Source organism: Vigna angularis, chromosome 11 (genome assembly GCF_016808095.1).
Source record: "Vigna angularis cultivar LongXiaoDou No.4 chromosome 11, ASM1680809v1, whole genome shotgun sequence".
Lineage (NCBI taxonomy): Eukaryota > Viridiplantae > Streptophyta > Magnoliopsida > Fabales > Fabaceae > Vigna > Vigna angularis.
The window spans coordinates 14,304,174-14,329,597 of record NC_068980.1 but is presented as its reverse complement, the minus strand read 5'-3'; the positions used below and the strand labels follow the sequence as shown (position 1 = coordinate 14,329,597).

Here is a 25,424-nt window from a genome sequence, read left to right as displayed (position 1 = left end):
AATTTTATATACAGGTCTGGGTTGCACAAGAAATACCATTTCTCTGAAACCTTCTCTGCAATTTACCGAAGGCTTCTGCCCTTCGGTAAATACCCTCGTATGGTCATTACCGAAGGCTTTCGCCCTTCGGAAATTACCGAAGGCTTCTGCCCTTCGGTAATTACCGAAGGCTTTTGACCCTCGGTAATTACCGAAGGCTTTTGACCCTCGGTAATTACCGAAGGCTTTTGGCCCTCGGTAATTACCGAAGGGCAAAAGCCCTCGGTAATTGTTAGCGACAAGCGATTTACCGAAGGATTTTTGGCCTTCGGTAAACACCCTTTATCGACGGCTTATGGCAGTTTCCGAGGGCTTCTGGCCTTCGGTAATGCCCAACTTTTTTGTAGTGTTTGAAATTAACCTACAGAACAAAAATAGAAGAATGTTGGTCCCCAAAATCTTATTTGGGTCCTTTGAGGTTGTAGACAAGTTACTCTATAATAGGAATTCAAGCATATCTTTCATTTGGAACACCATAATGTTTAATGTTACATTTGTTTGACGTATGACCCTTCTTCATACAATAGAAGCATGTAACGACATTTGATTTCCTAGAATAAGTTGTTCTTTTTCAACCCATACCCTACGAGTTCTTTTAATTTGATTCTTAATTTTAGGAACACTTTTGTTTTTAAAATCCTTTTTCTTAAAAGTAGGTTTTTCAATATTTTTTGTTGCCTCTTCAAGCAAATGCTCAAGAATATCAAAATAAAACATGTGATTCTTACAAGACTGACATTCAACATTTGTGACATCTTTCGTTTCTAAATCTAACATTTTCATTTTCAAAATTATTCTTCTTCAAGAGCTTTCTCAAATTTTAGTTGTACTTCTTTACAATTCTTTTTCAATTTCCTATGAACAATATCTAGTTTTTCAGATTCATGCAATAATTATTGAAAAACATCATGCAATTCATCATAATCATAATTTTTGCTAGATATACTTACTTGGCTTCCAAATGATTAACTGTTGGACATTAAGCAAAGGTTTGCTTGCTCATCAAAATAGCTAATTTGAGGAGCTTGATTCATTATCCTCCCAAACAATGTAAGCTCTCTTCTTCTTGAAGAATTTCTTTTTCTTTTCATTAGCCTTTTTGTCATTTGGACAATATGCTTTAACATGCCCTTTTTCTTCACAATCATAGAATCTGAAATTTGAAGATGATCCATGATTATCATTCTTGTGAAATTTAAATTGTCCCTTACCTTTGAACTTTAGGAAGCTATTGATTTTTTGATCATGTGACTCAAACATTCATCATCTGAGTGTTCATCTTCTTTAGGGCTTTTGCACCTCTCAACTTTAGATTTGAAGGCCAAGTTCTTTTTCTTTCCTTGGTCTTCTTCTTCATTAAGTCGCCCAAGTTCAAGCTCATGTTCTCTTAACTTTCCAAATAGGGCCACCATGGACATGATAACAAGGTTTTGGGACTTCATTATTGTAGTCGCTTTAGGTTGCCATGATCTATTCCAAGAATTCAAAATTTTTATATTAACCTCATCAGTATCATTTTGGACATTTTGTATTATTGTATCAAGGAGTATTTCCATGCATGCTTTACATCATTTGTGTCTTCATGTGTCACTCCTAACACCTCCCACATTTCTTTAGTACTTTTAAACATATACAAATCCTATAAAACTCATTCAAGGTTAAAGTAGATGAAATAATATTTCTAGCTCTAACATCACACATAACTCTTATATTTTCTTCAGTAGTTCACTAAGCATAAGACTTTGGTTCCTGCATGTTATTTACAATAATAGTATGGTCCATAAAGATTTACATTTTAACTTTCCCAAACACCTCTATCAATAAATACCATAAAGATTTACATTTTAACTTTTCATAATGCATAACTTTCACTAGTAAAAAGAGAAGGTCTGCTAATAGATGCACCTTTTGCAAAGGTTTGATTTTGTCTCACCATTTTTGAAAAATTTGAATAACTATCAAAACAACCTCTAATACTGTGACATCCCAAAAATACAGTATAAAACCATACCATAGAATATTCACAATTAACAATATTACAGTTCAGTTCTGAAAGAGAAGAGGTAAGTTTTTGGCCGAACGGTTTCAAAACTATGCCTATACCGATCGGATATATAAAATATAACTACTTCTACCGACCGAACGGTCCTATGGTTCAGCTTTTTGATAAATTTTTGGCAAGCATACCAAATCGTTCCAAGTAATACAATGAATAAGTAAAAGTATCGTTCTCCCAAAGGACTTGTGCAATTCATGACAATTCTTCCTTTTATAACTCAATTAGACATCAAAATGCACAAAACAACACAAGAAACTCTTTTTGGTATTTTTATCAAACAGTTGGTGTGCAAGGAATTATATTTAAAAGAAACTTCGTTGGAATTGGGTTTCATGAATCATATGAATATAAAACTCTGCTCAATATTTCATTACTTCATTCAAACATTCACATCAAGGCATACTAGTCCTAATCCCTTAGCAACTAGTTCTAAATTAATATATTAAAATGATAATCCCTTAGTCAATTTAACATACAATTTGCATTAAGTCCGATGTTAAGAATGATCAAGTTATTGAGTCTATCCCTAGATCCCAAATCACTTAAGTGCTCTATCTACGTTCATGTTCAAAGTTACTTTCCAGTAATCAAAGACATTCAAATAACATTATATTTTCATACAATGATAATAAATTCAAGAAAGAGCATATGAACGAACAACGAAGGAAAATTACATCACAGTGAGTTCATTACATCCAATCCCAACGAAAGAGAAATTTAACTACTCCTAGTCATCTAAAACGTACACATTTGAAGCAATCCTTTGCAACAATGGTGTCTTGATGCCTTGAAGTAGTCTCCGGAAGTTCCTGAGATGTTTTCGTTTCTTTCTTTTGTCTAGAACTTCTGTCAGAAGAATGTTTATGTCTTTCTGTCACGTCTTTGAAAGACACTTAACTTCATTAATTTGCTCAGCGCACATGTACTGGTGCGCTATGCGAATTTTATTAACTGCTGCACTTTAACTGATGTTATTCGCTCAGCGCACAGGTACTGGTGCGCTATGCGAATTTCCTTCTTCTGGCAGTGCGAATTTTGGCTTTCGCTTTGCGAAAATTGGCTGACAGAGTCTAAATAATACACCATTTCCTGTACAATATTTTATATAACAATATACTACCTATTACAACTTTTCAATGAGGAACAACATGAATAATTACAAGATTGAGCTCATTTATAAGTATAAAAACAACTCTTTTTCACACTTATCAACTCCCCTAAACTTGAACTATTTCATGCCCTCATGAAATCACATAAGAAAATGAGCATCACAACATACATTTGACATTTTGATAAAATGACTCTGCACATCAGAATAATCACATGCATTCCCAAAGATTTCAAACGAGTATGACATGGTGCATTACTCACAAAATCATCTGTGCATAGAATATGAACAACTAGATCATCATTTATCATTACTCACACTCAAGTGTTTGTTGTCACATGACAGTAGAATTGACATAAAACTTCATCAGCTTTTGCATTTCATTTTATTCACACACTTCACACACTATTGGTTAAGTCCAAAGGTCTTTTCAGGTTAAGGCTTGGCTTGGCTAGAAAAAGAATCATGGTTTTTCTTGGATTAAAAGACACCTATTAAGAAGAGAACAACTTCAATTCCCAATCCAGTACTCAAATCCCAAAATATATCATTCATCACATACCATTTTCTTTCACAACTCAACCTTCTTTTTCATTTTGAGCTTTTTTTTTATCATATTTTTTTTATTGATCTTTTCTTCCCACAAACTTGAATTCAACCTTAACCTCTTTTAAAGCATAATACATGTTCTCTTCTAGGGTGTAAGGTAGGATATCATCTAATAGGCTCAAGGTGGAAGGAAAAAATTTTCAAGGCTCAAAAGGGTTCGCAAATGTATCATGATGTGTTAAGGTTGGTTGTTTGACCAAGTAGCTGTATAATCAATATCAAACAATGCCTCTCTCATCCTTAACCACACAGGTGTGTATGTATGTAGAATCACAATCATGCAAAAGTAAACTCCATATCTAGACAACTCATCATATTTCTTACTCTCAACACATGCTCTCAACACTCAACAGATCTGGTCATACATACTCACACACAGATAAAAATATATGAAGCACATTGCAACCACAGTCATATGTGTTATCATTTTCAAGAATCACATCAACTTAATCAAGACAATGCATAACCATTAAATCAAAAAGTCACATGTCTTTACAATTAACACATAGTTCAAAACATATTACAAAACATAAATAACATAACTAAACATTGAAGATAACTTCATCTGCACCTGCATAATCATCATATGCATATAAGGCACTTGCACTTCCCCACCTAAAGTCTGGCCTACCCTCAGGCCATAGGAGATGCGCAAACTCAAAGGAGAACCTATGCTGATCATAGTTTAAAACAAGGTTTTCTTCCTGTGCCTCAGCACGTTGTACTCTTGAAGAAGACCCTGGTCTTAGGAGAAGTTGTCTGCATAATATTAGCTAAGCACAAAAGAACATTGAACATATGGTGAGAAATGCACAAAATCAGAAAACTGTAGCGAACTACTCGTTGAGCGAACAACTCGCTGAGCGAATAAGGTGACGAATAGAACCAAAGTTGCAGTGAAAAATTCGCAGAGCGAATTGCTCATTGAGCGAAATTTTTTTTTCTTTTTTTTTAGATTTGTGTTTATTCGCTAAGCGCACCAGAGTTGTGCATTGAGCGAATAAAATAAAAGTTTTTTTTGGTGTTTATTCGCTGAGCGCACCAGAGTTGTGCGCTAAGCGAATAAAATTACAATTTTTTTAAAATTTGTGTTTATTCGCTGAGCGCACCAAATCTGTGCGCTGAGCGAACAAAATTACAGATTTTTTTTAGATTCGCTCAACTCGTAAATTCGCTAAGCGAATAAATTCTCTTCCTCATTAATTCACTCACCTCATTGCCGATACTCACAAATATATTCGCTTAACGCACCATATATATATATATGCTTAACGAATAAAACAATATTGAACATACATTACAGAACATTACACTTAACAACAAAATACAAAACTTACCAACACAGAAACTTCAACAATTTCTTACAAAAACTAAAACATAAAGATAAAATTAAAAGTAACATATAGAGAAGTGAAATAGAAAAAAAAAACACAAACAAAGAAATAAGGAAAAGAAGAAACAAAATTGCAGAACGTGAGCACACCAACCAAACAACAATTCCAATATGCAAAATGATTGAAATGGATTTCCTAAATAACCTCACTCAGATCCCTCTTGTTGCAAGATCACTTAGTAATCCCCTTTCAGCTGTTGAAATCTCATCCCTAGGATCTTCCAACAACTAGAAACATCTCTAGGCAAACTGCATAAAAGAAATTCAAACAAAAAAGACATACAATTGGCAAAGAATTCCACTTTCCCTGTTTTCTGAAGTTAGAACACTCAGATCCCTCTTGTTGTGCCTACCTAAGTATGACAAACCCTCACCCAATCCTTTGGTGTAAGAAGTCCATCAAACTTGCCTTAAGTTCCAAAACAGTGAATCCAAACACACAACCCCATCCCTGGTGATTTGCACATCTGGTTTGATTTAGTTACACTAGTAAAAAATCGTAATTTTAACTCGCATATTACACTTCGGTTCCAGCAAAACCGAAGCGTATCAAAACACGGTGGCAGTTTCGTAATATTTAGAGCACTATATGCCTCGGTTGTCAAGTAACCGAGGTCTAAAGGAATACTGTCTCGATTATCAGGGTGAACCGAAGCATAAACCCCACAAATATTATATTAATTAAGTCTTTTTTCTGGTGGTGGCAGAGATACTGCCTCGGTTGGTAGGAAGGACCGAGGCATACAAGCCTTTACAACCTCGGGGCAAGCAGGACCGAGGCATAAAAGCCTTTCTTATATGCGAAGGAGGTAATTTTCCCCCAAATGTTCATCTAAGAAAACCTAGTGAGACTACCTCCTTTCTCGCGTCTTCCAGCCTCGTCCCCGACCATTCCACCGACGAAATCATCTGCTCCGACTGCGGCCTCGTCCCCGACCACTCCACCGGCGACATCGTCTTCTCCGAGTGCGGCCTCGTCCCAGACCACTCCACCGGCGACATCCTCTACTCTGAGTGTGGCCTCGTCCTCGAGTCCCACTCCACCGGCGACATTGTCTTCTCTGAGTACGGCCTCGTCCCAAACCACTCCACCGACGACATCCTCTGCTCCGAGTGCGACCTCGTCCTCGAGTCCCACTCCATGGACGAGATCTCCGACGGGCTACAACGACCCCAACCGTCCTCGAGTCTAGATCCCCTCGCGACGATGACGGTCATGACACCCACACAACCAGCACAACCGCGAGATCGGTGGTTTTCGACGAGAGAGAAACGATGGTGGACGCGGCAGAGACAAGGACGCGACAACGGCGAGGACGCGGCGGCAGCGAGAATTCCTCGATCTCCCTCACCATCTCTGTTTTCTCTCCTACCGTCCTCTCCAGCCCGCGTATAGGGTTCTTTAGAAGGGGGAAAGGGGAAAACCAGCCCGTGTCTTGCCAGGAAGAAAAGAACTTGTCCGCGTCAATGGAGGTTTGGTTTCTGCGATTTGAGTTTGGTTTCTGCGATTTGAGTTTGGTTGCTGCAATTTGAGTTTGGTTTCTGCGATTTTTGAGTTTCTGGGTTCTGTGTGCAGGTTGGGGTGGAGAAGATTGAATCATGGAGGCACGATTTGGGTTTTAGGTTGCTGTTATGGTGGTTCTGGTTTGCTGTTAAGGTGGTTCTAGGTTGCTGTTTTGGGTTGCGGGTTGTTGTTCTGGGTTGCTGTTTTGGGTTATGGGTTGCTCTTCTGGGTTCTGGGTCACTGTTAAGGAAACTCTCTGCATTTTTGTCAATCTCGGTCACCAAATCCTCCTGCTGCTTGAACTGTGTTACCTAAAATAAAATAAAAAATTAAAAAAAAAAGTGTTACGGCCTCGGTTACCTAAAATTCGAGACATAATCTTACCACTTTTGTCTCAGTTCATAACCGAGGCATAAAACCTACCTTGTTTTACCTCGTCTGTTTATGCCTCGGTTGCAGAACCGGTGCCTATAACCAATTTTAACCGGTGTTATTTCCTCTTCCTGCACTAGTGTTAGTTCCGCTACTGAAATCTCATTTCTAAGAACTTTCAATAACAACATCAAGCTCTAAAGCGTACCCCGAGACAGACATTAAGTTCAAACTAAATCAATGGAAAGTCTTAAAAAACTAAAGCCAACTGCATACACAACAACATTAAAAAGGAAAATTCACAACAAAGTCTAAAAGAGTCATAAATGCCCAAATTGCCTTGTGTTGAAAAATTATTGGTCAAGATCTGTGATTGACTCTGTATAATAAGATGGATGAATTCCAAGGATACATCACCAATTCTTTAGGACAAAAGAAGCAAATATATTTCACCCTTTATATTAATGAGTAAGTATAATTTGTTGTATTATAATTATAATCCAATATTTTCAAGTTTAACAATGATTATATTTTTAATTTAGTATCGTCGTTGACGCTATTTGGGATTTCCTTAATTGATGAGAGTTCTATATGATTTTTTTTTTATTGCATAAACCTCCCATCATACATCTCAAACAAGTAGTAGATTAGTAAAAACTTATGAACTTTTCTTTTTATATAAGTGTGTCATAACTAATGTCTTTTTTCACAGTTCACTCATTTCACATAACATGATCACATGCAAACCAATAAAGAGGCTGGCATAAATGTCACTCAAGGTTAGCAGTTTGGTCTAACTATAATTGCTTTTTTTTTCTTCTTCAATTACTTATAATTTTGTTGATATATTTGTAGTATAATAGAGAACCCAACTCAAATGAGTGTAAGTATTATATTATACAATGAATAATAACCATTATTTGTGCTAGTATTCAAATATGTTGAAAACAAGTAATAATTTACTTACTTCAAAGTATTTTAAAATTTTTTCTTTTATGTACTAATTGAAATTATTGTTTTTATAGAATTTCAACAATCCCTAACCATTGATTTCAGATTCAATATCACATGTAAGGAAAATATGTGCCAAGTATATAATTGAAGTGTACAATAATTCAAATAGCTAGTCTATTTTGTATGCAATTTATACTTTGTGCATTTAGTAGATTCTTTTGTACATTAAATACTTACTTTAATATAGAATTGTCATGTATTCTGTTATGAGATTTGGCTATTTTGAATATATTTGTGTAATTGTTTTTGAGGTTTTCAAATTATGGATAGGAATAAAAACAAAAAAAAAATATTTAAAAAAAAGTTACTATAGACCTACAGTTCCAACCAAAACCGTAGTCTAAAGTCAATTATAGACCAAAATCATAGCCTATACTTATTCCTTTTTTTTTTGAAAGCTTTTAGGCTACAATTATCTCCAAAACCACCTATTCCCTTTTTCTAATTTTCAAATAATTTTTAAAGTAAGAGTATAAACTACGGTTCTACCCAAAACTGTAGCCTATACATGCATTTTTTGTTAATTTTTTTGTCCCGAAAAGTTATAAGCTTCGGTTTTCAAGAACTATAACCTATAGTTGAGTATAGGTTACAATTTTTAATAGTAGTCTATAATCTTCTATAACTTCCTTTTCTTTACTATGTCTTGATATACTACGGTTCAACCATTGTAGTTTAATAACGAAAAATATAATTATAGTTTAATAACGAAAAATATCGTATAGTCATATTTTTACTACATAGTGAGAGTATTATTTTGAAGGTAATATTTTTAACTATAATTGAATATTATGTAATACAATCAGTTCTTCTTACTATAATTGAATACCTGGTATAATCATTTATAACTATAATTAAATATTATTTGAAATATATTTATTGTTTACTAAACACACAATTTACAATGTGATCTTACATATCACACTCATTCAAAATTTCTCTCAAAATTTTCTTTAACTTCAACAAATCTTCTAGTGTTTTGTGACAAGTACTCTTTTAAAAGAAAATTACTTTATTTTTATGATATTATGTTATCTCGAATTATTCTTAATTTTCTTTTCATAATAAATATAAATTTCTTATTTAAGATTTGTTTAGCATCATTGAAAGGAATAAACTTCTTATTTTAGAGTTGTTTAACATCTTTTGAAGGAGGTCCTATTATGTATTTTTCATGAAGCTTATGATAAGTCTAATTGGTATGATAAACTGATTTTGTTAAGATAAACTAGGGATAACTTTAAGTCAAGAAGCAAACTTTAAACAAAAATTAACTTTGCATACTTATTATTATTATTATTATTATTTTTTCAATATTTTGCAATTAATCACATTATTGATATACTTATTATATATATAATATATTTGTAACAACATTTGAATATCTCATTGATATACACAATAAAAAAATAATATAAAACAATGTTTTAACTATTAATATTATTAGTTAAGAATATTTAAAACTGTAATGAATGGGATTAACTTCTTTTCCAAGTGCAAGTGTTTTTGATATTTCGACTTAACTTAATTGTGGTAAGAAGAATTTGTCACACATAATTTGTAGTGTAATATAACGTAATATGAGAAAAGAAGAAACTGTCTAGTCAAGCGTATTTAGTGGTGAACAGAATATGGTTCAAGTGGTATTAATATATAATATTGCTTTTACCAAAAAAAAAATATACAATTGCTTTTTATCTCCAAAGAAAGCTAGTTATGCTCATATGACACCAACAAAAAAGAGCATGTAACATCAAGTTTTCTTCAATGTTTTATATATTACTACAATATCTTAAAAGTCAAAGAGCAAAAACCATAGGGGTTAAAATTTAATACATAGGTTAATTTAGCACATATGATTCCATAAACTCTTAGCTACAGTGTCATATTCAACTATAACTATCATGGCCATCTCCAAGATGGCCCCCCAAATCCTCAGAACATCTGTATTCAGCAGTGTCCACAACATTGGTATCAGCCTCAGCCATGGTTGACTCTGCAACACATTCTGCAGTCTTCTTTGCTGCATTCACCGTCGCTTTCGCCCTTTCTCTCACATTCTCCACCGCCTCTGTTGCATTCACTGCCCCTTCTGCTGCTGCTCCCACAATTGAGTCACCACCCTTAAAATCAAAAGGGCAAACAAAAACATCATCAAATTTAACGACCATAAACTAATGATATAAACCCTACAACAGTTTTATAATATGAGATTATCATGTAAAAACCGACAAAAAAAGTCATATATAACATTTAAAGTAGTTATATAATACTATGAAAAAAAAGTTCTACTGTATAATCTCAAAAGGGTTAGTTGTACTTGAGTATGCACTTGAGCATCTGCATTTAGGATGCAGAATCCACTGCTACTAACTATAGCAGTTATAGGAGTAGTTGATTGGAGGTGTTTGAACAAATTTTTGTTGGAGAAAACATGGGGAAATCTCTTAGGCATTTTTTCTGTGTATATGACGATGCCCTAATAAAAGGACGATGATGAGAAGAAGGTTATATAAGAAGGAATAGAGAGAAGAGAAACGAAGAAAAAAGAGTGTGACAGGCGGTGGAAGAAAGGAATATGCTCAGCATGAGTCATCAGAAATGGAGAATTAGCAACTCAACACGTTTTGTGTGGTATTTTCATGACACGTGTTAAGAGCTTCATCGGTGGAAATGAGGTGAATTGAATGGAGGAGACAAGAACAAAGGGATATAACATAATAACACACTATGTTTTGGCAGACACATCTTTCCAAAATAAAGGGATTTATACACTGAATCTTCTGATTACATCTGTTTCAAGCTTTTCTCTTTTTCTCCAATTATTGTACCATGATCATACCTGCACATGCTATTCGCTTCTCTTCAGGGTTACACTTACACTTTCTGGTTCTGAACACAAACTTTCTTGTTACTCACATTTTCTTCACTATCTTAACCTTCAATTTTATTTTTCATATATTTTTTTATTTGTTTGTTTGTTTTCGTCTAGAATGTTTCTCTTTTATATCACTATACTACAAAGTGGTGTTTAGCACTTGAGAAAAAAATTATATCCGGAAAGCATAATTTATAAAAGTTGCAAATTTTAAGAATTATAATTCTTATAAATAATTATATTTTATCAAATAAAGCTAGAGAAGAAAAAAAATAAAAAAGGCATAAGAAAGCAAGAATGAAGATTAATTTCTCAATGTCTTATTATAGGAAAACGTCTTATTTATAAATAGGTAAGTAAACAGATACAAAATAAATAGTTAATACAAATATGTAAATGTTATAAAGAATAATTAATCATATTAGTAATAGTAAAAATTAATCAATCATATAAGTAAATGATGGCATATTTCTAAAAATTAACTCTTGGAATGGATAGTTTTAAAATATATATATATATATATATATATATATATATATATATATATATATATATATATATATATATATATATATATATATATATATATATATATATATATATATTCAATACAAGACAAATAAAAGTTTAAAAAAGGTTTTTTCTCTCTAAGATCTTGATCATTCATTTGATTTAAGGTGTATCATTGTTGGGAGTTATATTCTTCATTTACTCACTATTATAACATCTTTTCTAACTTGTGTTGTAGAATGACTATTTGACCCTGGTGGAGAAGCACACAAAACTCCAAAGAAGATAAAGAAGTTTGCCTTGTTCCATATTGAAGATTTGAGGGCAAATCCTTTTTAAGAGGGAGAGTTTTCTTTTTGGAGTCATCATGGAACATGGATTCAAGAGTAGTGTAGGATATCTAGGCCATTGTATTCGGCCATGTAGTGCAGATTTGTTTAAGGCTTGTATTAAGGCCTAAGTAGAATAGGATTTTCCTTAAGTTAGACATCCAAAAAAATGTGGAAAGTGTGTGCCATGCATCATGCTTCCATTGGAGAATATATTCTTTTTAGAAGTGGCCACATGACACCTTAGGAGTGGAGATGATTTCTTTTTGGTAGTGGACACATGTCCCTCCACCATTGGAGATAATTTGCTTTTAGTAGTGGCCACATGACACTCTAGGAGTGGAGAAGATTGTGTTTTGTGAGTGACCATGTCCTCCCATCATTGAAGAGGATTTGTGAACACTTGTCCACTCCTTAGAAGGTCTCATTTTTGGCCAATGAGAGAAAATGTGGGAGATCATGCTTTTAGGGTTAAAAGGAGACACCTTTGGCCTATAAATAGAGGTTTTTCCACCCTTGTATTTCATCTTGGATTAATGTAATGTTATACTGTCAAATTATGGTCATACACTTCCTAGATCAAGACTAGAGCAACCCTAGAGGCCCCTCTAGTGACCTTCCTCCTTGAGTTGGTCTCACCTCTCTTGGAGCCACCAAACACTACATCATCACCACTATATCTCCCAGAGGCCATGAGCTTCTACACAATCCACACCTTAGCTCATCATCCTTGGACCATTTACCACCACTTTTCTGCAACATCCATCCTATGAAACACCCTTCCATGCACATCTCCTACTTTTGGCCCAACCTAGCTAAGGAGTTTGCCATTAGTAAATGTAGTAAATCAATGGACAACCATTATTAAATCATAACACTCCTCCTTAGGTGTTTGTTTATTAGAGAATATGTCTCGTTAAAACCTTACTAAGAAAAGCCCTTTGGGATAAAAACCTAGTGTAGGAAAAATAGTACATCATTGTTTATTTTTTCAATCTAATATTGTTCATCATATATTCTATTTCTCTCTCATATAAATATTGGCAAAGACTTTATAAATAGATTTGCCAGATTTTTCACATAACGAATCTTTTGGATCTCTATACCATCCTTTCAATTGAACAATGCTATATCGTCTTCATATAAGGTTGTTCATTCCATTATTTTTCAGGATATACCACAAGTTTGTTGCACATGTTAAATTATAGATCTTAACCAAACACATTCACAACTTATCTCATGTAGCGGTAAAATTCTCCATAATTTGATGACCTTGTTGTTATGGTTTGTTTCACAGACCACCATGAAATTGTTGTGTCACCATATGTGAACAAATATTTGGTTTGTAATCAACCATTATAAGGATATGATAAATAACATGTACTTTTAAGGTAACAAAGCTTATGTTTTACTTCAGTTCAATGTCTTCTTATAAATAACCTTGAGCAACTAACCTTATTTTGTATTTAACAATTAACCATTGTGAGGATATCATAAATAAACTGCCTCCTCCAATTTGCTGACATAATCCACTACAACAAAAATATACTCATTATTGTAGGAAGAAGGTAAAGGACCAACAAAGTAAATTCCCAACAATTGAACACCTTAACTTCTAAAATGGTTTGCAGTGAAATCTCATGTCTTCGAGAAATGCTTCCAACCCTCTGGCACTTGCCACAACTCTTAGCATGAGTATGTGAATCCTTAAACAAAGTAGGCTAGTAAAATCCGGATTGAAGTACCTTGACGATCGTCCTTTCACCATTAAAGTGTCCACCATATGGTGAATTATGACAATGCCATAGGATACCGACAACTTCCTCTACAGTGAAACACCACCTCAAAATATTGTCAGCACCAAGCTTGACCAAGAAAGGATCATCCCAAATAAATTGCTTAGCATTATTTAATAATTTCTTCTTTTGATGCCATGAAAGATCAACTAGAAGAATACCCGGATATTTGAAATTGGCCATGTCAGCAAACCATGGTCGATGTTGCATGAGCATCAAACTTTCATCACAAAATTCCTCGTGAATCTCTCCCTCCTTGCTTGTGATTTCTTCATTGAAAAGACGAGAAAGATGATATATGGTAACATTCTCACTCACTTTCTTGTATCTGATCTCTAAATCAAACTCTTGGAGTAAGAGAAACCATTATATCAATCGTGGATTTGAGTCAGGTTTTATCAGCTAATACTTAATGGAAGCATCCTCGGTGTAAATGATAACTTTAGACCCAATGAGATAGGGTGTAAACTCCTCCAACGATAAACAATTGCCAAAAATTCTTTCTCTGTTGTGGCATAATTAAGTTGAGCGCCATTCAAGACCTTGCTTGCATAACGTATTACATGAAAAACCTTTTCATATCTTTGAAAAAAACAACCCCAATGGCATAATCATTGGCATTGCGCATAAACTTAAAGTCTTGATTCCAATTTGGTGCAATGACCATCGACACAGAAATCAATTTCTCCTTCAAACTGTTGAAAGCATGCAAGCACTCTTCATCAAACTCAAAAGGAGTGTCTTTGACTAAGAGAGTGCAAATGGGTTTAACTATCTTTGGAAAAATCTTTGATGAATCGTATATAAAACCCAACATGTCCAAGAAAGCTTCCAACATCCTTTATATTGGTTGGAGGTGGAAATTTTGCTATCACATTCACCTTAGCATGATCCACTGTTATCCTCTTGGATGAAATCTTATGGCTCAATACAATACCTTTGCGAACCTTAAGGTGTCATTTCTCCCAATTCAACACAAGGTTCATGTTCACACATCTGTTTAACACCACATCCAAGTTCTTCAGACAAAGATCAAAAGATGTTCCAAAAACTAAGAAGTCATCCGTGAACACTTCTATACACTTCTCAACCAAATTAGAAAAAATAGCAAGCATACATCGTTGGAAGGTAGCGGGGGCATTACAAAAAGAAAAAACGCATCGTTTAATATGCAAACACACCACAAGGGCAAGTAAAGGCAATCTTATCTTGATCTTCATGATTAACCACTATTTGATTATAACCGGAATAATCATCCAGAAAACAACAGTAGGCTTCACTTACTAACCTTTCCAACATTTGATCCATGAAAGGAAGAGGAAAGTGATCATTCTAGGTGGCTTGATTAAGTTTCCTATAATTAATACACACCTTCCATCTAGTGATTGTCCTAGTTGTATCAACTCATTATTCTCATTCACTAGTGCAGAGTTGGCTTTTAACGTCCCCCAATAGACGTTCGTCCACAAAAGCCCCAACGTATATAATTGACCGGTGACATATTCGTAAAAAAGTGAAACTTGATACGTCCGTCCTTGGTCGAGCTGGACGTTTATAATATTATAGACGTCCGTCGTAGGGGGACGGATGTTTAATAGGCTGAACAAGTGAACGTTTTCAAGTACCCATGTCAGCCCTTAAACGTCCGTCCTTGGTCTAGCCGGACGTTTATAATGTTATGAACGTCCGTTGTAGGGGGACGGACGTTTAATAGGCTGAACAAGTGAACGTTTTCAAGTACCCATGCCAGCCCTTAAACGTCCGTCCTTGGTCAAGACGGACGTCTATAATGTTATGAACGTCCGTGTGAGGGGGACGGACGTTTAAGAGGCTGAACAAGTGAACGTTTTCAAGTACCCATGTCAGCCCTTAAACGTCCGTCCTTGGTCAAGACGGACGTCTATAATATTATGAACGTCCGTGTGAGGGGGACGGACGTTTAATAGGCTGAACAAGTGAACGTTTTCAAGTCCCCATGTCAACCCTTAAACGTCCGTCCTTGGTCGAGACGGACGTATACTAGGCTGAACAAGTGAACGTTTTCAAGTACCCATGTCAGCCCTTGAATGTCCGTCCAGGGTCAAGACGGACGTCTATAACATTATGAACGTTCGTGTGAGGGGGACAGACGTTTATTAGGCTGAACAACTAAACGTTTCAGTTCCCATGTCAGCCCTTAAACATCCGTGTGAGGGGAACGGACGTCTACGAGGCTGAACAACTGAACGTTTCAATTCCCCATGTCAGGACCTTAAACGTCCGTCCTCGGAGGGCCCGGACGTCTATAATATTATAAACGTCCGGCCCCCCATATCGGACGTTTAATGTGCTGACAGGGTGGTTGTAGATTTAATTGTCTTCAGCCCCTTAAACGTCCAATATGGGGGGCCGGACGTTTATAATATTATAGACGTCCGGGCCCTCCCAGGACGGACGTTTAAGGGCTGACATGGGGAGTTGAAACGTTCAGTTGTTCAGTGTAGTAGACGTCCGTCCCCCTCAAAAGGACGTTTATAATATTATAGACGTCTGGCTCGACCCAGGACGGACGTCTAAACCCACCCGCGAATATCATTTTTAAATCCCCAAAGACGTCATATTAGTGACGCACCGGACGTTTATAATATTATAGACGTCCGTGCCCCAGAGTACCGGACGTCTAACTGTATTAATATTGCTCCCGCGAACCCGTGACCAGTTAAGTTTTGGAAACGCGAAACACTGTTCATCGTCTTCCTCCGCGAACGCTGCTGCGCCATTGATTTTCCAAGTGCGTTTTCTCTCTTTTGGACCGTTTAAATTGATTTTCAATCCGATTACATTGCTCTGTGATGAAATACCTTTGATTTGAACCGATTAAAAATCGTTTTAGGTCCGTTTTTTGTAGTCTCTTACGTGTTCTTGGGCGGCTTCTTTGACTGTTTTTGGGCTGCGGTTTAGGCCGTTCCCTCCTCGATTTCCCTCCCTTTCATTTCGAATCTACTTTTCAGGTTAGCTTGTTGGTTGAAAATTTTTTGTATGCATGTAATTGGGTTTTGTGTATGCACGTTTTTTACTCTAAAATGTGACTGTGTTATTGGCTTTTGAATATATGTGTATTAGTTGTGTTATTATAAGTATCAAATCATTGAGTGACACTTAGTTCCCGTTTGAAATTTAAGACAAACAATTAATCTTTTAATCGTTTGTGTTAAATTTTGAATTGTCCGATTGGACAGTTTGAGAAAATTAATTTTCATAATTTGCAATAACATGTGAATTGGAGTTTAAGGATAAGATTGATAAAATTTCGGTTCAGTACTTGTGTTGTTCTCCGGATGCATATTTGATTGTGGTCATCGTTGACTACTCTCATTTCGTGTATTTCGAAGACCAATGCGAAATGCTGCCGAAATCTTATCAATTTTATGATGTAGACTTCAATGCACGTGGCTGAGAAAATTATGAAAATTAATTTTTTTGAATGGGTAGGGCCTAACCTTGTGAGAGTTAAAACACTTGAACTGATGATTTTACGAACATAGTATGGATCGAAGCTGGATGAACGAACGTCGCATCAGTGAAGAATATGAGAAGGGTGTTTCGAAGTTCTTGCAATACGTTGAACAAAATGCTAAGTCTGTCAACGGGACATATTTTTGTCCTTGTGTGCGTTGTCTTAATCAAATACGGCAAGACTTAGGCAATGTGCGTGACCATCTATTCATGTACGGCATAATGAGGACTTATACCGTTTGGACTTGGCATGGAGAAGTATTGGAGCAGCCTACCACGTCACGAGGAACGGATTATGTGGAAGAATGGATGAGTGACCATTTAGAGGACATGATACGTGATGTCGGTGAAGATAATTTTGGAAGGGCTAATTTGTATGATTCTCTTATTAATGATTCAGAGCAACCGTTGTTCCCAGGATGCTCGAACTTTACACGTCTGTCTTCAACTTTAAAGTTGTTTAGTTTAAAAGCAAGGAATGGATGGACCGATAAAAGTTTCACCGAGTTGTTGAAGGAGATGCTTCCAGAAAATAATACTCTACCTATTCGTAATTACGAGGCCAAAATTTTTTTATGTCCAATGGGTCTTGAATATCAAAAGATACATGCTTGTCCTAATGATTGTGTTTTGTACACAAAGGAGTTTGCTTCGTTAAAATATTGTCCAACATGTGGTTTATCCCGTTTTAAAAAAGAAATCTGATAGAGTCACTGGTAATGAAGGTAATGATGGTGCACCTGCTAAGGTGATGTGGTATTTGCCTATAATACCTAGGTTCAAACGTATGTTCTTTGTTAAAGAAGATGCAAAGAACCTTAAATGGCACTCTGACGAAAGAAAGTGCGATAATCTTCTTCGACACCCTGCTGATTCTCCACAATGGAAAAAGATTGATGACAAATTCCCTGAATTTGGTGCAGATCCAAGAAACTTAAGGCTTGCACTTGCAACTGATGGTATGAATCCTTATGGAAACTTAAGTAGCAAACACAGTTCGTGGCCAGTTATGTTGATGATTTACAATCTTTCTCCATCATTGTGCATGAAGAGAAAATATGTGATGTTGTCCATGATGATATCGGGTCCTAGACAACCTGGAAATGACATTGATGTTTACTTAGCACCTTTAATTGATGATTTGAAATTGTTGTGGGAAGAAGGCATCGACGTGTTTGATTCACATGTTCAGGAACAGTTCCGTTTGCGTGCAATGTTGTTTTGCACTATAAATGATTTCCCAGCGTATGGAAACTTGAGCGGTTATAGTGTTAAAGGTCATTTTGCATGTCCCATATGTGAAGAAAACACTAGTTACCTTCAGTTGAAGCATGGTCCAGTATATACAAGACATCGAAAATTTCTTCCTCGTAATCATCCTTATCGTAGATTGAAAAAAGCATTTAATGGAAGTGTTGAGGATGAGGTTGTGTGCAGACCCCGGAATGGTGAAGAGGTGTACAACGAAGTCAAAAACATTGACATTGTGTTTGGAAAACATCATAAAAGTACCTCTGCAAAGAACATTTGGAAGAAACAATCGATATTTTTTAAGCTTCCATATTGGTGTGAACTTAATGTTAGACATTGTATTGATGTGATGCACATTGAAAAAAATGTTTGTGACAGTGTCATCGGAACTTTATTAAACGTCAAAGGGAAGAGCAAAGACGGAATAAAAGCAAGACAAGATTTGGCTGACATGGGAATCCGATCTGAGTTACATCCACAGATAATAGGGAGACGCACCTATCTGCCCCAGCCTGTCACACACTTTCCAAAAAAGAAAAACAAAGTTTTTGTAATTGTTTAAGAAGTGTGAAGGTTCCGCAAGGTTATTCTTCAAATATCAATAACCTTGTGTCTATGCAAGACTTAAAGCTAGTTGGTTTAAAGTCTCACGATTGTCATGTATTGATGCAACAATTGTTACCTGTTGTTATTCAAGGCATATTACCTCATTCTGTTAGGGGTATTCTGACACGTCTGAGTTTTTTCTTTAATGCCATTTGCAAGAAAGTTGTTGACCCTCGAGGTTTAGATGAATTGGAAAATGAGGGAATAAGACTACTATGTCAATTGGAGATGTATTTTCCACCTTCCTTTTTTGACATCATGGTACATTTGATTGTTCATCTAGTCAGAGAAATTCGAATATGTGGCCCGGTCTTCTTAAGGTGGATGTACCCAGTTGAAAGATACATGAAGATCTTAAAGGGATATGTCAAGAATCAGTATAGACCAGAAGCTTCAATCATAGAGCGATACGTTGCAGAAGAAGCCATTGAATTTTGTTCAAGTTATATGCCATCTTGTGAACCCGTCGGTCTTCCCAAGAGTAGACATGAAGGAAAATGTGAAGGTAAGGGTGTTCGAGGTGTGAGAATTCAAAGTGTTAGCAGAAAAGAAATTGACCAAGCTCATTTGTACGTCTTAAACAACACTGTTGATGTCATTCCTTACATTTCTGACCACGTTAATGAAATAAAGGCAACAAACCCAAAAATGAGTGAAAAATGACATCTTAATGAACATGTGAAAACCTTCTTGCAATGGTTTAAGAAAAAGATTTATGCGACTCCACATGTTTCTGAAACTTTATTGAAGTTATCTCGTGGGCCGAACACAGATGTCATTACATATGGTGGGTACTATATAAACAATATTTCTTTTCAGACAAAGATAGAAGATGACAAAAGCAGAGTTCAAAATAGTGGCGTCACACTACAAGCTGAGGCTGTGCACTTTGCTAGTTCTAAAGACAAAAATCCAATCACAGCATCCATGAGTTATTTTGGAATAATACAAGAAATATGGGAAGTTGATTACGTCACTTTTAGAGTCCTAGTTTTCAAGTGTAAATGGGTTGATATAAATTCTGGTGTCATGATGGATGACCTTGGTTTCACATTGGTTGACTTGAACAAGATGAATTACACTAATGAACCATTTATCATGGCTAGTCAAGCAAGACAAATATTCTACGTAAATGATCCAGCGAATAACAAATAGTCAGTGGTTTTAGAAGGAAAAAACATGCATGGACATGATGATGATGATTCTCTTGATATACTTGAGACAACATCTGTTGCATGTAGACCCACTGAAGACCCAGTTGATGACGTTGCCGATGTCATGCAGGCAATTCGTAGTGATAACAACGAAGACATTTGGGAAAAAACAATTAATTAATAGGTTGATGTTTTCACTTTTATTGACTTTATATGTATGTTCATCATAATTGAATTATTACTAACGTTGTTTAATTTTTCAGGTATGTCGGCCTCAGACTCAAGATCGGGAAAGAGCAGACGTGGACGAGGCGTCACCCGAGTGGCAGATGTGACCTCCGGACGCGTGGATGGTCAGAGGAGGCATGTTGACATCGACCCCATATCAGGTCATCCATCAGGGCCACATGCTGATAGGTTTAGGAGTTATTCTGGGTAAGTTAGCAAAAAGTCATGTCTCTATCCTTCATGCATGTTGGGATGACGTCCGAGAGGTCGACAAGAACCTCTTATGGCAAGATATTCAGGTATGTTTATACTTCATGCAATTTGTGATACACTTATCTTTTATGTTTTCTTTTGGAATAACAAGTTTGTTGTTTTAAACAGCAACATTTTGATATTCCAAACACAATGCAAATTAGAAAGAAAGTGTTATCGCATATAGCGATAAGATGGAGGGATTTCAAGACAAGGCTGACACGACTATATGTCTTTGGAGACAGGCAACATGAAAATCCCTGTCAGCAATATACATTCACAGAGGAGGATTGGATGCAGTTTCATGCATCTAGAGAGTCTGAGGAATGGAAGGTATGTTTCTTAACATCGTCTTTCATTGAGTTTTTATCAATTTACACTTATTTATATAAATGGTTTCACAGGATAAAAGGTTAGCCGCCCAAGAAAGACAAAGGCTAAACGACGCACCACACTTGTTATCACGAGGTGGATATGCAAAACTGGAGAAGAAACTGAGAAAGTCTAGAGCGGATGCCTCTGGACTTGAGTCGCCGGACCTAGCACCTGTACCTGCTAGGTACGAGCTGTGGAAGGCTGCTCGGACTAAATCTGATGGGAACATGACATCTTCCTCCGCTGCCTTGATCTCATAGAGAATTGTAAGTTCAAATTATAAGCAGTTCTTTGATTGTGTATCTATCACAGCATGTCTTGTAACTTGGTTTTTTTATGTGCAGGATGAGTTGGTTGAGCAGCAGACTCAGGGCACATTTGCTGGCCAAGGTAGGGACGACATTCTAACAACGGCCATTGGAAGGCCCGAGCACCCAGGACGTGTACGTGGAGTTCCTGGGGCGATTGGTCTTCGTGACTACTTTGGCCCTACACAGAAAACCCCCTAATCAAGGAGTCAGGAGACACTAAGGCAGATGGATCTTCAGTGGGAGGAAAGACTCAACCAAAGCATGAGATCAATGGAGCAACGATTCATGGAGCAGCTACAAGAACAAAAACAAATACAAAGAGCGCTTGAAGAAAAACTGCACTCCATGACGCAAGGCAACATGAGGGCCGATGACACTCCCACACCACCTCGTGTCAGCACTAGAGGATCATGCTCTGCTGTAGACCCCACTCAGTATAACGGTCAATATGAGCTGTTGGTTGATGGGGATCCCCCACGCATTGCGGCTGTCGGACGAGTGCTTGAGGGAGGGCAGACCATTCATGGTGTTGCCATATTACCCCAGCACGTGCGTCTGACCATTGACGAGGTTCGGGATCCCCAGGCTCAGGTGCCTGTACCCACTCCAAAAATTAACTTTGTTGGGGAGGCCATAGGATCATTTATTGCCTGGCCTAGAGCATTGATCATGTCCCACATCGCTACTCCACAGGTATAATTAACTTAGTATTTCTATGTTTATTCTACAAATAATTGTTGATAACGCTTTGACGTAAATTCTTATCTTCAGTTCACACGTCCTCAAAAGCAGCCGATTCATGATACAATCATACATGAAGATGATGACATGACTAAAGCGGAGGATGATCCTCTATCAAAGCTAATGACAAAATTACCCAGGTTGAAGAAAGCACCATTAGAACTATACTGGGATTTGAGAGTATTTGGTCTTCCCCCACATGTGCCAGTTTATATCACATTATCTGATGCATTGGAGATGATTGGGGGAGATCGGATGTTGAATATTTCCATCATTCAGCTGTGGTGCATGTAAGATAGTCAATTTGGTCTTTCATATTACTTTTATTTACATTGTTATAGTTTCTAACAACTTAACTTTGTTGTTTTAGGTACATGGACACAATCGTTGTAGACCAAGGTCGGTCTTCCATGTACGGATTTGTTGAACCTCAGACCATTCAACCGTCTGGTAACACACTTCAAAACAGACAACATTATTTGCAAACATGGATGGATGAGTCAAAAAGAGACGTATACCTTGTGCCATACATTGAGGGGTAGGTGTTGTTATATGGGGTCAGTTTATTATTATAGTTTCCTTAATTAGTTGAATAACTATTTGTCCTTCGTGATAGGTCGCACTGGCAGCTGATGGTCATCATTCCCAAACAATGTAAAATTATATGGTTTTGTTCGTTGCACAGGAGGATGAAAAATGACTTGAGAACCATGCTTCAAGCGTAAGTGTTTCTCCAAAAATGACTTTGAATTTGATGTTCACCTTCAACTTTTATGATAAATATAGTCATATTAATTATACTTTGTGTTTTCAATCTGTACAGAGTTATTAGTAAATCTCGTGGTCAACTGGTTCAAATTTTGTATCCAAAGGTTGTAAGTCATTTATAGTTTCTAATTCATTTTCTATGTTATTGAATGATCTAAATTCTTAACTATTTAGTTTGTCATTTTAGCGTAACCAGCAGCTAGATTCATGGGAATGTGGCTTCTATGTGATGTGTTGGATTAAGACCATCATTCGAGCTGTCATTACAGATGACTGGAATGAGGTAATGATGTATACCTTCAATACATTACAAATCAAATTCATCTTCAACATATATGAAACCATAATGAATCTTTCTTGAATTTTGCAGCGCTTCAAGAGTACATCACCTATTCTAGAGGACACAATTAAACAGATAAGGCAGGAGTGGACCGCTTATCTTCTGCAAAGATGGAGTTAGGTATAGTTTTATTTCTTGTTGAACATTGTTTAGTTTTAGTTTAAGTTTTATGTTGATAGTTTTGGTAGTGGATTGAACTCCACATTATGTAGAACTTTGTTTATATGAAACGCATATTTATATTATTGCAAAATTGTTCTGGGACATTTTTCTGCTTTTCAGGTGTGCTTTTATTGAAAAAATAAATCAATTTCTAAAAAAAAAACGCCCAGTAGACGTCTGTTAGTGCACAGTCGCACGTCTATAGACGTCCGGCAGTGCACTAACGGACGTCCAACCCCCCAGACCCTACCACTAACAATTCAGCCAAGTAGACGTCTGGGGGAGAGGCGCCGGACGTCTATATGAACGTCCGAGGGTTCACAGCGGACGTCTATATAAACGTCCGGCCTGACAGAGCGGACGTCTATATAAACGTCCGGCCTGACACAATGGACGTCTATATAGACGTCCGGCCAGACACAACGGACGTTTATATAAACGTCCGGCCTGACACAACGGACGTCTACATAGACATCACCCGCATAGACGTCGGGGGAACGTCGAACGTCAAAAGGCCCACAGAACGGACGTCTATAGCCCTTTCTGCACTAGTGATTTTCAATGACATTCATCCCTCCTTTCTTTGGAACAACATGCATAGAACTAACCTAAGCACGGTCTAAGATAGGATACATCATCCCTTTCTCAAGCAACTTCAACAACTCTTTTCTCACCACTTCTTTCATGATAGGATTCAATCTCTTGTGGTTGTGCTATGGGTTTGAAATCTTTCTCCAGCATGATCTTATACGTGCAATAGGTTGGACTTATTCCCTTCAAATCATATACGTTCCAACCAGTTGCTTCGTGATTTGTTTAACTTCCCAATTTTGGGAGTCACGTTAAGCGTATCAAAGTCGAGATTTTTGTAAAGACAAAATTAGAATTTCAAAAGAAATGAATTTCATTATAACTTTAAAACTAAAATATCCATAACTCAAGTTCAAATAAAGCATCAATTACATTTGATAAAATTTATTTCATGAACTAAAACTTTAATGAGTCTTTTATGCTCCCAATTGCTAGCCTTTCTCTTATCAACTATTTCATTTTGTCAGCATTAGCTTTCCTATCTGCTCTCGTACACATCATACGATCATCGTAGTAACAACAAGAAGAAGTATGGGTGCGCTATTGAATAAAATCAAAGCATATATCATTTAAAAATACAATAATCAAAGCATCTTAACCAATAATATTCACACAATAACTTACTCTCAGTGGTCTAAAGTTGCACAGACTAAGATTTCTTAAAACCAATACCCGTAATTCATGTCACACAAACTGATCATTGTCACAAAAACTAAGGGTTCTACTTCCATTCACATAGATATAAGAAGACTTAAACATTTCAGGGTATGGAACTAGCAATCTAAACCACCACTTGAAAACATCAAGAACATCACATCAACATCATATAATCTTTTTTTTTTCAAGAACACATCTCAATATCTAACAACATCAAGAATCACAAGTTTCATCATATTAATCACAAGATACATGAACACAACCACAATACTTTATACCGGTTATCTCATCACAATTATCATTAACCAAGTGCTTTAGCCTTTAAAACTACTTATCCTAATAATCATTAAATAACCACAGACCACCAAAACAACAAGCATTTCAACAAAAACAGAAGTTTGCAAAACCTAGGTCTCGCTTAGCGAGAACTTTCCTACGCCCAGCGTGCCACCGCCTAACGATGATGAATAGCGCTCAGTGCTCACATCAGACTCCGTTTTACGAAATTACCTCCCTTATGGTTCCCAGAAACATCTAACAACTCTTTCGACACTTTAGGTATATAAAACCCATACAAACATCATAAAATATTAACCAAAACACCAGATTAGCTACAAAAGATTCTAGATTCTATGATCAAACTCACTTAAACGTATACATAACAAGTTATGCTCTTTCTAAAAGCATGCCAACATAGTACTGCACATAATTTATTTTTCTAAGTATGGACACACAACTTCCATTCTTAGAAAGTTCCAGTAAAAAGATATAACATACTCAAACTTTCTAGTTATTCATTCATAAAAAAACATTCACCATCTAATTCATAATGATAGTGTATGCACTTAAAATCTCATACTAAATTACACACTCCAACTCATT

At 36.3% G+C, this 25,424-nt stretch overlaps 1 protein-coding gene across 1 annotated transcript; it reads right to left on the bottom strand.

The window, feature by feature from the left end:
* Window positions 1–9,837: 9,837 nt before the first annotated feature.
* On the bottom strand, window positions 9,838–10,604 carry LOC108333752 (uncharacterized). Its single transcript, XM_017569229.2, has 2 exons — window positions 10,419–10,604; window positions 9,838–10,221 (listed from the first exon to the last, which is right to left on the bottom strand). Exons 1-2 carry the CDS (start codon window positions 10,551–10,553, stop codon window positions 9,988–9,990), a joined length of 369 nt encoding a protein of 122 aa, XP_017424718.1. The 5' UTR covers window positions 10,554–10,604; the 3' UTR covers window positions 9,838–9,987.
* Window positions 10,605–25,424: the final 14,820 nt, after the last annotated feature.